We start from the raw sequence: 15,486 nt of genomic DNA, 5'->3' as shown, positions 1-15,486 counted from the left end.
TTTTTTAAACAGAGCTAAAATACATTCTTTGGATATTTTTTTAAAACCCCCCAATTTTTTTTTAATGTAAAATATGGTTAGGGGTTTCTAGGCCCCGACATAATTTGTAGATCCTCTGTGCTGATTTTTGGGAATGATCCACTGTCTTTTGTGACATATTTAAAGTAAAAATTAGCTTAGCTTACTACATTAGTAGTTGAAAAAAAATTGCCTAAATTTATCAATTTATTTTCTGTTTTTAATCATAGAACCTACTGACCTACTGTACAACGAGGACCTGGTCAGATGCCCTCTACAGGAAAATGAAGGCCACCAGTGGGTGCTGTTCTGGATACTTCAGAGGAAGATGTACAGAGGCAGATCTTCGGGGTGCAGACAAGCAGATACCTACTCGAGGAGCAAGCGGCAGAGATCCTAAAAGCATGACATTGAGATGAGGTTATGCTGAGCTGTGACCTGTGCGTCCTCCTGTGTGCATTTGGAAAGTAGTATAGCAGCGGAGGCCAGGAGGGGAGGAGCTTGAGAAGGTGGCCTACAAACAGTCTAAAATCAGTATTCTCAGAGGAATCCCATTCCAATGTGGTTGCCAAGTCAGACTGTATTGGCTTTTACAAAGCCCATTTTCTGACAGGTTGTTGTACGCTGTAGAACAAGAGGATACTTAAGGATACATCCACCACCTGGAACAGAATATTCCAAAACCACTTTTGGAAATCTATGCCAATAAAAAGGAAGATCCAAGTAAAGCAAAGCTGGCAAATCTGGCAAAGCGCAAGCTGAGGAAGCTGCAGAAGGGGCTTGATGAAGGTGTAGCCATCTACCAATTAAAAAAGAGATGCAAAATAGAGACACTTTAAGATCTTGCATCCTTAATTATCCTTATTGGGTAGTAGCGTGTTGTATATATATATATATATATATATATATATATATATATATATATATATATATATATATATATATATATATATATATATATATATATATATATATAAGAAAAGATTTACCTAACATAATATACACTACTATTCAAAAGTTTGGGGTCAGTTACATTTCTTTTTATATAAATGTATACTTTAATTATTCAAAGATGGTAGTAAATACATTTATAATGTAACAAAACATCTCTCTTTCAAATAAATGCTGTTCCCTTGAACCTTCTGTTAAGAATCAAATATATGACAAATATATGCTTCCACTAAAAGTGTTAAAATCAACTAAAAGTTGTGCTCCAAAATCGTGTCATTGATAGAAACTAAAACTTACTTTCTCAACATAACAGAATGTCTTTATCCAGTTGAAATGTCTCCAGGTCCCTTCTGATGTCTGGATAGTCCTTCAGAACAGAATGAAAGGAGTCCACCGACAAGGAAAAAAGCTGACAGATAGTCAGAGCTTGTACTGTGGCCAAATGCCTTCCTCTTGTTAAGAGACATGACTCTGGAGAAGAGAAGGAGAGTCATTATTTATAAGGGATAGTTCACCCAAAAATGAATCTATCCTATAATTATTCTTCAAAATATTTTCTTTTGTGTTCGACAGAAGAAACAAACTCAAACAGGATTGAAACAACCTGAGGCTGAGTAAATGATGGCTGAATTTTTAGCTGAACAATCCCTTTTACACAGCTTACTAATAAATTATTTAAAGACATGAGTATTACAAACAACACAGACTCCATATAGTCCAAACAGACATTGCATTGACAAAGCAACGTGACTCGAGTCAAACCTCCAAAGTAGTGTCCATCACACAGTTCCCTATGGAAAAACTCTTTCTCCACAAGGACCTGCCCGTGCTCGATGAAGAACATGCGGTCACCAGGAGCGTTCTGGCGGATGATGATGTCACCCTCCTGATAGACCTCATACTGCAGCTCCAGGAGAATGGCATTGACGAAGTTTATATCACAGTTCCGGAAAAAGGGAGCTTTTCTCACATGGACCGAGCACATGGTCTTCAGAATTTCCTAACAAATCCATTCGAACGATCATTAAACTATAAAAACATTAAAAGCATGATCAAAACATCTTTAAAATGACCACTATCTCGCAGTTCCAAAAGTGAGCAGTACCTCTCTGAGAGATGAAGACACCCACTTCAGGACATCTTTCTCATCATACCATTTCCCTTCATAACGAGCCTGAAAGTAGTTGCTGATGTGCATACGAAGGGTTTTGGGAAGCTTCATGAAAGTCATGTAATCTTCCAGATGATTCATCTATGTGAAAACAAGCACAAAACAGAACAAAAAAGAGAAAATGTGAATGGCATCCCCAATAGCAATCTAACATGTTGCTTAGCAGTATATTTGTTTTCCTCGCACCTTGTTCTGGTATGCTCTTGCTGGTATGTCCACATCAGTCATCATTGCAGCAGTGTTGGCGACCATCACCGTGTACATGATGGCTCCAGACACAATGCTAGTCATGACTATCCACAGCTCAACCTCATCTGAAAAAAACAAACAAAACCCATTAGGTGTTAAAAGAAGATTTCAGTTGTGGCATAAAATGAACATTTTGCTAAATCAGCTGATCAAAAGTATACTCCTTGCTTGTGGGTGTGTCAGAGGAACCGTATGATATTGCAGTCATATGAGAGAGGGCCCGAAAGACTCCAAAAGAGTACTTCTCTCCCACTGTGGCATTCTGACAAATTACACAACACAAAGTGTTGACATTAATACTTTATTTGTAAACATTAAAACCATAAAATAAATTGCACACGCTCTGCAAAACACTCTCAGAAAAAAAAGGTACAAAAGTTGTCAACAGGGTGCTTAATTTTTGTAAAGGTACACTCTTACTTTTTACTTACCCATAAAGTGTGCATATTGGTACCTTAAAGATACATATTAGTCCCTAAAGTTTACATATTAGTACCTATTTGGTACATATAAGAACATTTTGAAAGGATACTACACCAGTGACAGCTTTTGTACCCTTTTTCTGATTCTTAATCGCAGCATTGTAGCTCAGTTAATAATAATAGCAGTGAAAATGACCTCAGAGGACTTGAGTACTGTTATTTCTGTAATATTGTTATAGTGTTCATAGAATAATATACACGATTTCAGACTACTTTCTAGAGCATATCTAGAAAAGATATATTAAAAAGGTTCATGAGTGTATAAAATATGATTCATTTCCATGACATTTCCAGGCCTTGCAAGAACATTTTTCTAATTCAGTGATATTCCCATTAGTGTGGGAATGCTGTTTATGTGAATATGCTGCTCAGACACTTACCATTAGATTCTCTCTTCTAACCCAGCAGTCTGAGGGAAACTCCTCAAGCATGGGCACAAAATACTGAATACAGCCATTCCAGTGGCACAGCAGGAAAATCATCATAAATAATGACAAGATTCTCAGGAACACCCTCACCACCTCCAAGTTGGCATTTGAAACCTATATGATTAGAGCAATCAAAAGCATTATTCAAAAAGAAAAAAAAAAACATTTTCTGAATGATGACTTATAAAACATGATATTCAGTGTTGTCTCATGAAGATAAGGTCAGTTTCACATGTTCAGGCAGTTCATTACTTACTCTCTCCACCTCATTGAAAAACCTAACAAGCCTTGACACACGCAGCAGGCGGACAAGACTGAGGATTCTCACAAACATCAAGATGCGCATCATTTTGCCTGCTTTGGATGAGGGAGAGTCACTGTGGTATTGCAGGTCCTAGCATGAGAAGGGCACAAAACACATGTTTTCCATTTAGAGCTATACAATTTCAATTCAGCCAAAAGATTTTTTGCAGAAAAAGGCACATTACCGCAATAAGAAGTATGTAACCAACTGGGAATGCTGCTACCACATCAGGTATAAACCAGCTTTTTAAATAGTGCTGTCGAATGCTTTTCAAATCCAGAATGGCTCCCTGTATAACACACAGAATGATTCACTGGAGAGGTTTAAGCAAGTTGCTATTTGTAATGGCTAATTCTTACCTCACTGTCATCTTTAATGATCCCCATGCGAAAGTTAAGCCCCACGTCAATCAGGAACAGAGTGTCTGAGAACACGTTAAAACCCTCCCAACCTACTCCACTGTTCCCATCCAGAAAGGCAATCTCCATCGGAATGCCAATTAGATTCAGAAATGTTATGGCCACCATACACATGATGTAATAACTCCTGCGAAAAGCGAAAATAAGAACAAGAGTTGCAAGATGGCATTTTTGCATGACTCATTTCAAAACACATTAGTATTTTTTTTCTATTTTAGATTATAACATATAGTTCATTTTAAGTTTTAATTCAATTTGAGTACAATTATATTTATATTTTATTTATAATTTTTTTTTAAAACAACCACAACAACAACAACATTAGCCTTCTAAGTAAAAACACCAGGACAGGTTAAGTGTACAGTACCTTAAACGACTGAAGGGATGGATGACCAACACTCCTTCCTCTTTCTGTCTAATGCACTCCTTCTCCACAGCCACCTCACTGCCGTAGACATACAGCGAGCGTCTGTTCAGCTGCGGCAGCAGGAGGTTTTTCCAGCTGCTCCAACAGAAGCGCCTGTGATTCTCAGGTGCGAGATGCTGCATTTCCAGGCACTGACTAAGCACTGTGATCACTGAAACACCACTAACATCTCTCGCAGTGCCTCTCTGATAACTTTATTTCTGGACTTTCTTTTATGCTGACTATTTCATCCACTTTTCTTCATCGTCTTCACGCTCGCACTCTTGCTTTCTCTCTCTTTCTCTCTCTCTCTCTCTCTCTCTCTCATGTGCGCACATGCACAGGCACAGGCACAGAGTAATTTTCCATCACAGTCCTCTGGCTCGGTCCAGAATGGGGAAGGAGATAAGTTCCAGAATTTCCATTCTTCCTCCTCTGTCAAACTAAGTATTGTCTCATCAACTATTCAGTATCTCTGCCTCGCGCTCACATCAGCTCAGCTCATCTGGACCGTGTGGCGGTTCTTTGACACAAGGTGGTTTTGAATATCACAACTATTGTTATCTGAACTAGACAGATGGTTCTGATAGAACCTTGCCCAAGGCTGACAATGGGAGGTGATAGAATTACTTACGCTCTTATTGAGCATAAATGACTGTACTGATATGACAGAGGTCCTTTTTTAATGAACACTCAAGAGTGCATAGATAACAGAAAGAGACAGAATACAGGTATCTATTTTTGCAGGCCTTTTTAATTTTGGAGAAATCAGAGTTTAACCTTGATTTCTTAGGTACGGCTGTGAAACTGGAATGTGTTTTCAATGTGGATGTGTTTACATCAAAAACAGACACCTGCAGCTTACCACATCACAATGGTGGAGCCCACTAGATCTCCAGTAAGCTGAATACAGTATTGTGTTGCAAAGGCAGCCTATGTTTATGAGAGTCACTACAGTGTTGAATTTCAAAGTGGTATCCAAGTAATGCAACGGGTCACCGATCATTCTCAGAAGGCAACAAACACCTAAACTGCATCCATTCATTGTAATCTACATATCACATTGCATTCAGTTATCAAGTGGGTGACTGAATTCATTAAAACATGACTAGTCACTGGTTTCATTAACAAGCTTTACTGTGAAGCTTCTGTCTAGTTAAAATACTAAATTATGCTTTCATGCAACAATTTAATTTGTGAAACTTTAAATAAAAAAAACAAGGATGTTATATAAATAATAAAAAGGCATACTTATAAGTATTATTATATTAATTGCCAATTGCCAATATGCTTAAAACTCATAAAATAATATATTTAAGTACTCTCTCTATATATATATGTGTGTTTATGTGTGTGTGTGTGTGTGTGTGTGTGTGTGTGCGTGCGTAACCACTGCAATTGTTCTCTGAATAATTACACATCTGTTTACATGTTTTAAAAATCATGTGTAATTAATTGGACACAGCACTTTCTGAATTCATGTTTGAGGTACAGTATGGTTGTTGAATTTATGTTGTAGAAAAAATCTGCAAAGTCACCTTTTGTCAACTGCTAAATTAAGCACATACAAATGAGCAAAAATATACCAAACCCCAGTAGAACGCCTGAGGGAATCCATGCTGAGTTAGCGTTCTGTGTTGGGCTACAATCGACGTCATGACTGAAAAGTTCTATTTTTGCTGCTCATAGCATGCTGAACATAGCAGAAAATGCAGAGAAAATGCAATAGAAACATTTATCAACACAATATTTTGCAATATAAGCTGTTACCCAAGTATGTGTCAGACTTGATGCAAGTTGCACATTCAGTGACAGGCATACAAGACAGCATTGTTTTTGCTACTTTGGGGTTTGGGTTCTGTTTCAGGTAGACTGATTGTCATTTTGACATTCATTCCCCTCTTCAAGTAAATTAGATTGTAATGAAAATAATCAACCCCAAAAGCTCACTTACAATAATCAATATTGATTTTTTAATTTATGTTGATTATCAAAGGAAATACTCAATGTAATCTTGAAATTACTTTATTTTCTGTATACAGAGACATAACTGTTACACATTAAAAGCTACATGTGCCCATGTTTCACTTCTTTTGAAGTCCCACTTATGTACAGAATGTAAAACAGGTCTGAGGTCTAGTGTCTGTTTAGCAGTTCTTGACAAAAACATAAGCCAATTCTGAATAAACAGAGGAACAGTTTTGGATGGATTACACCTATAATTCTCACAAAAAAATCGATTATCTTCAATATCGAATATATCATCCATGAAGTAAGCTGTATCAGTATGAACATATTTTCTTTTGTAAGCTGCATAAATGAAAAGTAGAGTTATGTGAATTTGCCTGCAAAAGACTGTTTATAACACACGATCATCTGACATAAATATAAAACATGAGACAATATGATTAAACTATGTATCTAAGTATGTAATTACAGTTCTATGAAAATATGCATTAAAATGAATACATTGAAAATGTAACTAATATAAAATAATATTATGATAATATTAACAATAATAAAACCTAAACGTTTAAATGACTTATATTTTGTACAAGACTTTTATTGTGTTTTATTGTTCGTCATATTTCTATGCCCTGATTTTAAATCGAATCGCGTTTCATTTAACTTTAGCCATAAATGTGTGTGAATGTAAATCATATTTAGTTTATTAATGGCAGAAGCTTAGTTGGTAATTTAATTGTTTTTTTTATTTAAAGGTACTGAGTCGGAAGTTACGACATACTTCCTCTTTCACGGGTTGTGCTGTTTGACAGAAGAGGTTGTGTAAGGAAGGACACACGTGAGCACACCAGTCTCTACTTTATAAAGAGTGAGTACAAGTTTGTTAAAGATATGTTTTTATTTAATTACCTGACGATTTAAATGTTTTTTACATCCGATAAAACACAGAAACTTTGGCAGCGAGGTGTAACAGCTAACGTTAGTGTCACATCGAAACGTTGAACGACAGAGGACATGATGTAACCAGTAACATGGTGGCTGTATGTTACGTTGAGACGGAAGATTATAGCTTATAAATTCTATATCCCCTACTCGTTTGTTTTTCCTCGGACAGCGTTTGTTAGTGGAGATGTCGAGCCTGTCAGCAGCAAGTGTGGAGGCTTCAGCAGCTCAAGAGGGGACAGAGCAGAAGAAACCTCTCAAACCATGCTGTGCGTGTCCCGAGACCAAGAAAGCACGAGACGCCTGGTGAGAAGACATTGAGCTATTAGTTAACTTCCTCTTTAAATAGATAGTTTACCTACAAATTCAGTCATTATTTAAATAGTTATTTCTTGTGTTGTCCCAAACCTGCATGGACTTATTTTGTGAAGCACAAAAAAAAAAAAACGTTTTGAAGGATTGCACTGATAAGTATTCTACTTTAACAAGGAAGTGAGATTTTCACACTTTCGAAAGGATGCACATCCCCATAAAAGTAGTCTTTATATTAATTGTACACTAATAGACAAGTGCTTGTGTAGGATTGTCACAGGAGCAGTTCTCTTTGAGTTTTCCAATGGAGCAGTATGAGGCTGAATAAATAACTTGAATTATATTTTTGGGTAAACCCTTCCTATAAATTTTTAGCAGGATGTCATGACACACTGTTGTCTTCATTGCAGCATAATTGAAAAGGGAGAAGAAAGCTGCACAGATCTCATTGAAGCACACAAGGAATGTATGAGGGCACTTGGCTTTAAGATATAACCACCACCATCATCATCATCATCATCAGATTGAGTGAATGGTAAGTGTAGCGACAATGACCAGTCTCTTACAAACAATATCCTTGGTGATATTTCTCAGATTTAATTTTCCACTACATAAATAAAAATAAATAAATCTGTATCTTATGTTTTGAGGACTTTTTTTTTGTTTCTTTAAAGAATCATTTATAATGTTTTTTTTAATTTGTCTTTTCTTTCTTTTTGTAGTGTGTGACAACCTGTGTGAAATGGAACCTGGTGCGCTCTTTTATTTATACTTTTACACTGCAGGGACGATTTTGTAGGGCTGAATTTATTCCTCTGAGGGAAATGTTGTCTGTCTTTTTATTTTTCTTATGTCTTTCTTTTTATTTTATTTTCTTTCTTATGTGATTTGTGTACGTTTATGGTCAATAAAGATCCTATGCAAGATGTTAGCCATTCTCTTTTCTTGTATCTTCACTTCTTGTTAAGAGATTCTTATAACAAGGCTGGCCTTTTCTTTTTACAGCCTGTTTAAAATTATTCAGTCTAATCAATATGTCACACATGCTAGATTTGGTTATTTTATCACATTAAATTATTGATGAAGTTGTGTCTCTTGCTTGACACCATGAAGGCCAAGCAGTTTTCTGCAAACAGACGATTCTTCCAGGCTTCTCACTCGACTGGTTTTTGAATTCCTTGTACCAGCACTTGGCTGGCGACAGCTGCACTTAACTATGCACGCAGGCCTAAAATAGAGCTGCTGCTTCCAGCACACTCTAATCTGAGGTCTACTCGCAGAAGAGCTTTTATTCTGTATCACACCTGGTGTGAACCCAGCAAATGCAATTCAGAATTAGCATTTTCTCCTAAGGATTTTACAGCGTGCACAATCAAGTTTGTCACTGACACAAACACAAGAACAGATTGCTTATTTAGCTAATTTCGCTATTCGTGCTTATAATTACCATATAATTATGGGCAATATTTATGTGTAATTAAATACCAAAATATGCATAAATTATATTTTTGATATTAAATGTGTAAAAAAACAATTCTAGTTTATTTCTGTCATTCAAATGTTTTTCATGGAGCTTGAATACAATGAGAATGTGTGCACAGTATGTGAGTGGGAACATTTTTATCAGCATGACTTTCTTGCAGGGTACATGTCAAACTGACAACTTTGAATGACAACTTTAACACACTCTTATTGTCTATAAATTAGCTTGTGCAGGATCTCCAGTTATGTTTCCATCTATATAAACTGTCATAATCAAGAGGAAAAACAAATTAATCACCACAAAACCATTTGTCATTCCAGTGTAGTTCAGTAGTATGTTTCATTTGTGTTAAAATACGACATAACACCTCCACAATATCACTGCACAGCTCCTGCAATGGATTATTTTTGTTGCATAATTCCCAGTATCAAAATGGAGATGTCTAAAAAAAAAAAAAAAAACGCAGTTCCTCATCTTCTCTAGCTTTTGTTGAATGGATTTGCTCTCACTAACCTAAAACTGCTCGACAGCACAGTTTGGAAAGCCTTTCTCATTAAATTACATATATTTTCCTTAAAAGTGGTTCTATTAATTTTCCCAGTGATGAAATTAAGAACAATATATATATATATATATATATATATATATATATATATTTTTTTTTTTTTTTTTAGATGGACCAAAAGGTTTATCAATAATCAAATTCTTAATCAAATATATAACCATCTGGAGAATTTGATCATAACAACTGGTCATTTTGTGATAAACAGATTGGAAAAAGTGAGCATTTATTTATTTAATCAAATGTAACTGTTTATTCCCCTAATTTGACAGTTTCTCTGGATTAACAAAATATGTGAGCTCTGGTGTATTTATAAAAATGGAACATGTAGCTTAACAATTCTATAATTATTATTCTTGGAAATGTCTTTTTACACAGATTCCTGAAAATATCAAAATTTCTTTATTCTTATATGAATGGCAATTAATAAATTAGTGTTCTAAAACAGTTAATTGCCATTTGTCCTTAATATTTTGATATCAATGGAGTAACAAAAGCAATGGGCACTCAAGAACATGATGTAAATGCAGTGCCATTTAGCATTTTACCCTTTGAAAGCACAGCAATAACAATATTCTCATAATTTATGCTATTATAAAAGAAATAATAAAAGAAACAGAATTCACTCACTCCTGCACTCCACTGCAATGTAGCAGAATATTAACTACCAACAACTGCTGAGCCAAGTTATGTGAAATTACAGAAAGAAATGGCCAGGGAGGAGATGGTAAATCTTGTTCTATGACCTCCCCTGTTGCTTGATCTCTCTCAGATTCTCTAAATATGATCCTCCTCCCCTCAAACACCAATTTGAGCTGGAATACAAATTGTCTTTTTGACTGTAAGAATACAAGTGTTGGTGACATCTGGCAGAGATTTCAGAGATCTTAACAGATGTCAATGAAAGCTTCTCTTTGTGTCACTTGTTATCGTAATCACTCTGCCCGGCCATCATTGTGTTATGTTAAGTAGCGACTCTTGCAAGTCTGCTTTCTGTTAGTTGCTCTTTCTTCCTTGGGTTTCAATTCCAAACATGGTTATCCTTCTCAGGGTCTCTATCCCCGCCTCTCCCACTCCATGTTTCCAGTAGTCCAGTGTAGGACTGGGAACAGAAGCAGAGACAGTATAGGGCTGATATTGTCAAATTCAAAGGAACAGTGGGTGTCAATGGATTGAAATTATGAAGCTTCTTTCATTCCAACTATTTCTGGCGGTAAGAGGTGTCTTGGTTGCTAGAGGCTGAGGGGGAAAATATTTTTTTATATATTTATCTGATATTAATTTTATATTTTTAACATACCTTGGGCTTATGAACCTCTACTTTTTCCAACAAGGCATTTGATGACCTTTTTTTTATTTTTTTTATTCTGTTTCCATTGAATTGAAGAACACAGAGCCAAAAACATGAACGACTCTACGTTGACTGACTCTATAATTTACAATCACACACTGGGCAATGGATGCAACAACAGCAACGAAGGTGCCATCTACCATCTGGGTAACACTATTCTTTTTTTGGGCTATATGGGTGGTAGTGGAGCATATGGGGCTCTGTACATCTTCAGCTTTTTGACTCCTGCTTTCCTCATGTGTGGCCTTGATGTCTTCCTCTGGAATTTGCTGCTGATGCTGCAGTGTTTGGTCCAGGTGTGTCATCTGATTTTTCGGCTGATGCAGGACGGTATAGCTCATGAGGAGCTTTCTGCGCTTTACACAGCAGCCTATCTGCCTCTGGATGTACCTGTGCAGGTGTTCAAAGAGATCACCACTGCCAGCGAGAGCAAAGTGCTCTCTCTAGCAGCTGAGGAGACATATGCTGTCGAGGGGAAGACACCCATTGACCAGTTGTCTTTTCTTCTTTCTGGCAGGTGAGAAACAGAATGTTTGGCAGAGTTGTAGACTCTCATTGGGTTCTCTGGATTAGTGATTGATTTTGAACTGGTACTCTTAACACTATCATTACTGTAAACACATACTTTTTGTACTAATCTGAATGCTTGCAGTTACAAAAATCATTAAACATTTAATTTATACATACATACAGTTCATTAATATTAGTAGCCTAGGGCTGGTCCGAATGCCAGTTTTTGGAGCTTCGAAGCTTCGGTAGTAAATAACACCGAATATTCGAAGCTTCGGAGTGACGGGGTTAAACATATTCTTCTCTCTAATAAAGACAGGAATCTCTGTGTCTGTCTGCCTTTCTGTTAGCGTTTAATTTAGCCTATGTTGAGAACCGTTCATCCAATTGACTTCACGCGTGGCGGGTGTGTTGCTGCTGACACAAAGGAGTGCAGTGTTGCGCTTTGGTGCAATATGGACATGCACACATTAAGAATTAGTAAAAAGTACAGAACAGTGAGCAAGAAGCAGCGCGGTCACTTTTCCGTGCCGTACCGTGCCAGGCAGCACAGATACGGTTTAATTTTCCACTGTGATGCCGGAGCTCTTTGGAATGCAATACAAATGCGTCAGTCGTTGCCTTATGCAGGTTTAATATAAACAGCGAAATGGATGATGATCAGATATTTCTGTTTTTGGGACTCATTTTTTTAAATCTGATATTTACGGTGCCTGTGAGAGGACATGGTCCATTAGTTCTGTTGTGGCCATGAAATATTAACTCGTGGGAACGTCATATGTCGTGGGCACAAGATCATGTTGTCGAGGTAACGACATCCTTAGGTCGTATCCTTGAGATGTTATGTTGAGGGAAAGACATCCATTTCTTGTGGCGACGACGACTTATGTTGAGGGAACTATTTTTCAAATCCATGAATACAAAAAGTTAATTTCTAAGAACTTAGTAGGCTATGTTTCATACCAGATCTTATTCCTTTACAGGATTAGAGTGTCCGTAGAAGGTCAGTTTCTCCATTATATCTTCCCTCACCAGTTTCTTGATTCTCCAGAATGGGAGTCTGTAAGACCAACAGAGGAAGGGAACTTCCAGGTACTGTAACATACCATTTTTTATTTTAAGTACCAATGTGATCAAGTACATCATGTCAAAATATTTTAGTCTGTGCCACTGAGCAAAATGATTCAATTTAATACTACCATAAAATATTTCATGCCCTAAAAGCTCCCATGAACCTTTTTGTTCGCAGGTGACACAAACCGCAGAAACGGACTGCTATTACATCTCTTGGCGCAGACGTCAGCTTTACCTTCTGCAGTCTAAGGATCGTTACATTGCCTGACTTTTCTCAGTCATGCTTGGAAGTGACATTGCTGACAAACTGTACTGGCTCAGTGACAAGCTGTTTGCCAAGAGTGGTGTGCATCTTGATATCCGTCTGCCCAGACTCTACCACATCCTCGCCACAGGGCAGTGAGGGTGGCAGTGCTAGTTCACCGAACAATGGGAGCCAAGGAGATGCTACAGTCATGAGGGGTGATCAAGAACCGTCTAACCAGGGCTCAAATGCAAGAAACATTCATCCTGACCAGAGAAAGACCCCTGGGCCCAAATCTCCACAGCAGCTCTGGCCCTCAGACACAGAGATGCCCTCTGGTGAGGATTCAACCAGCTTGCTTCTGGAGGACTTTGCTGATATGACAGGCTCTGTAATGGACTATGGGAATGAGAGAGATTATTTGAAGTAAAGTTTGGGGTGTTGACGCTAACACACTGGGACACTTCTTAAATCACAATGCAAGTACACAAGTAAGAATTGACTAAATTCATATGCAAGCAAGGAATGTCAATAAGTGAAAGTCGTGACATTTGCCAAGTATGGTAACCCATACTCAGAATTGGTGCTCTGCATTTAACCCATCCAGTGCACACACACCCGGAGCAGTGGGCAGCTATAGATTCAGTACCCAGGGAGCAACTGGGGGTTCAGTGGCTTGCTCATGGGCACTTCAGCCGTGGGTACTGAGGGTGGAAGAGAGCACTGTTCATTCATTCCCTCAACCTACAACTCCTGCCAGCACCAAGACTCAAACCGGGGACCTTTTGGTAACTAGTCTGGCTCTCGAACCATTAGGCCACAGCTGCCCCTATTGAAGACATGGGACACACTATAGTTAATATAATAATATTGAATATATAATTATTTTGAAAATGTTAATTTTTTATTATAGTTTATTTTTATTAAATGTATTATGATTATATTGATAATATTGTTTATATATACACACACACACACTATGATGTTATTTAATTACATTTTAATATATTTATTTTTTTCATTTATAACAGTGTAGGCTTATTATTATAATGCTATTTATTTAAAATGTAGTTAAAATCACATTGTAGGCATTATTATTAATATATTCATACTATTCATTCATGATTTCATGCAATTAACATTATTTCTACAATGATTTGTGTATAGGGTTCTGTAATATCACTCTTAACTTCAAATCATTGTTTAACTCAAATAAACAACAGAAAGTCAATGGTATGCCCTCATTTAACATATACTGTATGTCCATTCTGGTAAGAGGACAGGGCTTCCTTGGGTGAGAGATAGGTTTTATTTAGTACATGGTAGTGGAGTTATCTTCAGCGTTTCTGTCCTAGGATATTTTTTGACATAGGTTTCTATGTTTAGGAGAAGGCTGGTTTCATTTTACTACATACACTTGTGCCGGAGGCTGGATGAAAGGGTTTGGGACATCCAGGGATCCAAACATACCAAGTCTGTCTATCCAGCACTCCTCCCTCTTGAAATACTTTGCTTTGCCAACAAGGACTAGATTGCACTTTGTAGGGTACTGGACAGTGGGGCAGTTGTGGGAGGAGGGTTCCACTGTTATTTGAGACACATCCTTCAAATGCTTGTTTCCAAAGGAATGAGATACATGGATCATGTCCAGAAATACAGCCTGTGCTATAGAAAACAATATGAGAACTACACTGATGGATAAAAACCATGCCTTTAGATGTGATTGTGTTACAATTATTTATGTGATTTATTGCAGTGTTCCCAATGACATTTTAATGTGTCACCTTTTTCCATACATCTAACAGAGAATGATACTCCAGGAAGACTTCGATTACAAAAGAGGATGTGCTCCTATGGCCCCTACTGACACCCCAAAGCTGTAAGAATGGTTTCAGCAGTATAAAGACCACTACACCTGAATGATTACTCCACTAAATCATAGTCCAATCGGTTTCCCCTCATACACATGAAGATAACATTAACACTGAACAGTTAAAAAAAAAAAAAAAAAAAAAAAAAAAAAAAAAAAAATTCACCAAATGTACTTTTGTTTAGGACAGTGACAGGACAAAAGATCAAACCTCCCAGAACAGACACTGTATTACATACGATTCCACATTGTTGGAATTTGTACTTCATTTGTAAAGGCAACAAATTATATTTTCAAACAAATATTTTAACAGCATTTCAGAGTTATACTAGATAAATCTCATTGTCTATCACAAAAGTGTGCTTTTTTGTAATAGGAAGTAAGTAAATGCTTCAGCAACATCTTCTGTATACTGACTATGTTATGAAAATATTTTCATGGGGCCAATTGTTAAGTGCTGGGTTCAAAATGTAATTCTTAAGATTTCAAAGCAGAGAAGGCTGTAAATGAACAGATTTAAATTTGTATTATCAATTATGCAGTTAGAAACACTCCTGCCAACTGAGTGTGGAGTTACAAACACAATTAGAGTGCCAGAATATTTAAATGTACCTGAAATGTCGCAACACTCCAAACAAGTTGTTTTGTGAAAACTATTTTATCAGTTTAAGCATTTCAATCCCCTTGTATCCTATTTATGTCTTTGTGTATGCCTCCCATGCAAAGTTTTAGTGTGTGACCTTTG

General features: G+C 36.9%; 1 protein-coding gene and 1 pseudogene across 1 annotated transcript; both read left to right on the top strand.

Moving 5' to 3' along the window:
* The first annotated feature begins 7,129 nt into the window (after positions 1 to 7,129).
* LOC128019705 (cytochrome c oxidase copper chaperone) lies at positions 7,130 to 8,578 on the top strand. Its single transcript, XM_052605847.1, has 4 exons — positions 7,130 to 7,261; positions 7,508 to 7,641; positions 8,058 to 8,182; positions 8,370 to 8,578. Exons 2-3 carry the CDS (start codon positions 7,523 to 7,525, stop codon positions 8,140 to 8,142), a joined length of 204 nt encoding a protein of 67 aa, XP_052461807.1. The 5' UTR covers positions 7,130 to 7,261; positions 7,508 to 7,522; the 3' UTR covers positions 8,143 to 8,182; positions 8,370 to 8,578.
* A 1,331-nt stretch (positions 8,579 to 9,909) lies between these two features.
* LOC128019704 (popeye domain-containing 2-like) lies at positions 9,910 to 13,814 on the top strand (annotated as a pseudogene).
* Positions 13,815 to 15,486: the final 1,672 nt, after the last annotated feature.

The sequence above is a fragment of the Carassius gibelio genome, chromosome A9, assembly GCF_023724105.1.
Source record: "Carassius gibelio isolate Cgi1373 ecotype wild population from Czech Republic chromosome A9, carGib1.2-hapl.c, whole genome shotgun sequence".
Lineage (NCBI taxonomy): Eukaryota > Metazoa > Chordata > Actinopteri > Cypriniformes > Cyprinidae > Carassius > Carassius gibelio.
This window is presented reverse-complemented; position numbering and strand designations above follow the sequence as displayed.

Bases quoted from the DNA above. Each gene is read 5' to 3' on its own strand.
- LOC128019705 (XM_052605847.1), top strand. From the start codon at position 7,523: ATGTCGAGCCTGTCAGCAGCAAGTGTGGAGGCTTCAGCAGCTCAAGAG. The intron at 7,642-8,057 runs GTGAGAAGACAT...TCTTCATTGCAG, and splicing joins AAGAAAGCACGAGACGCCTG to CATAATTGAAAAGGGAGAAG.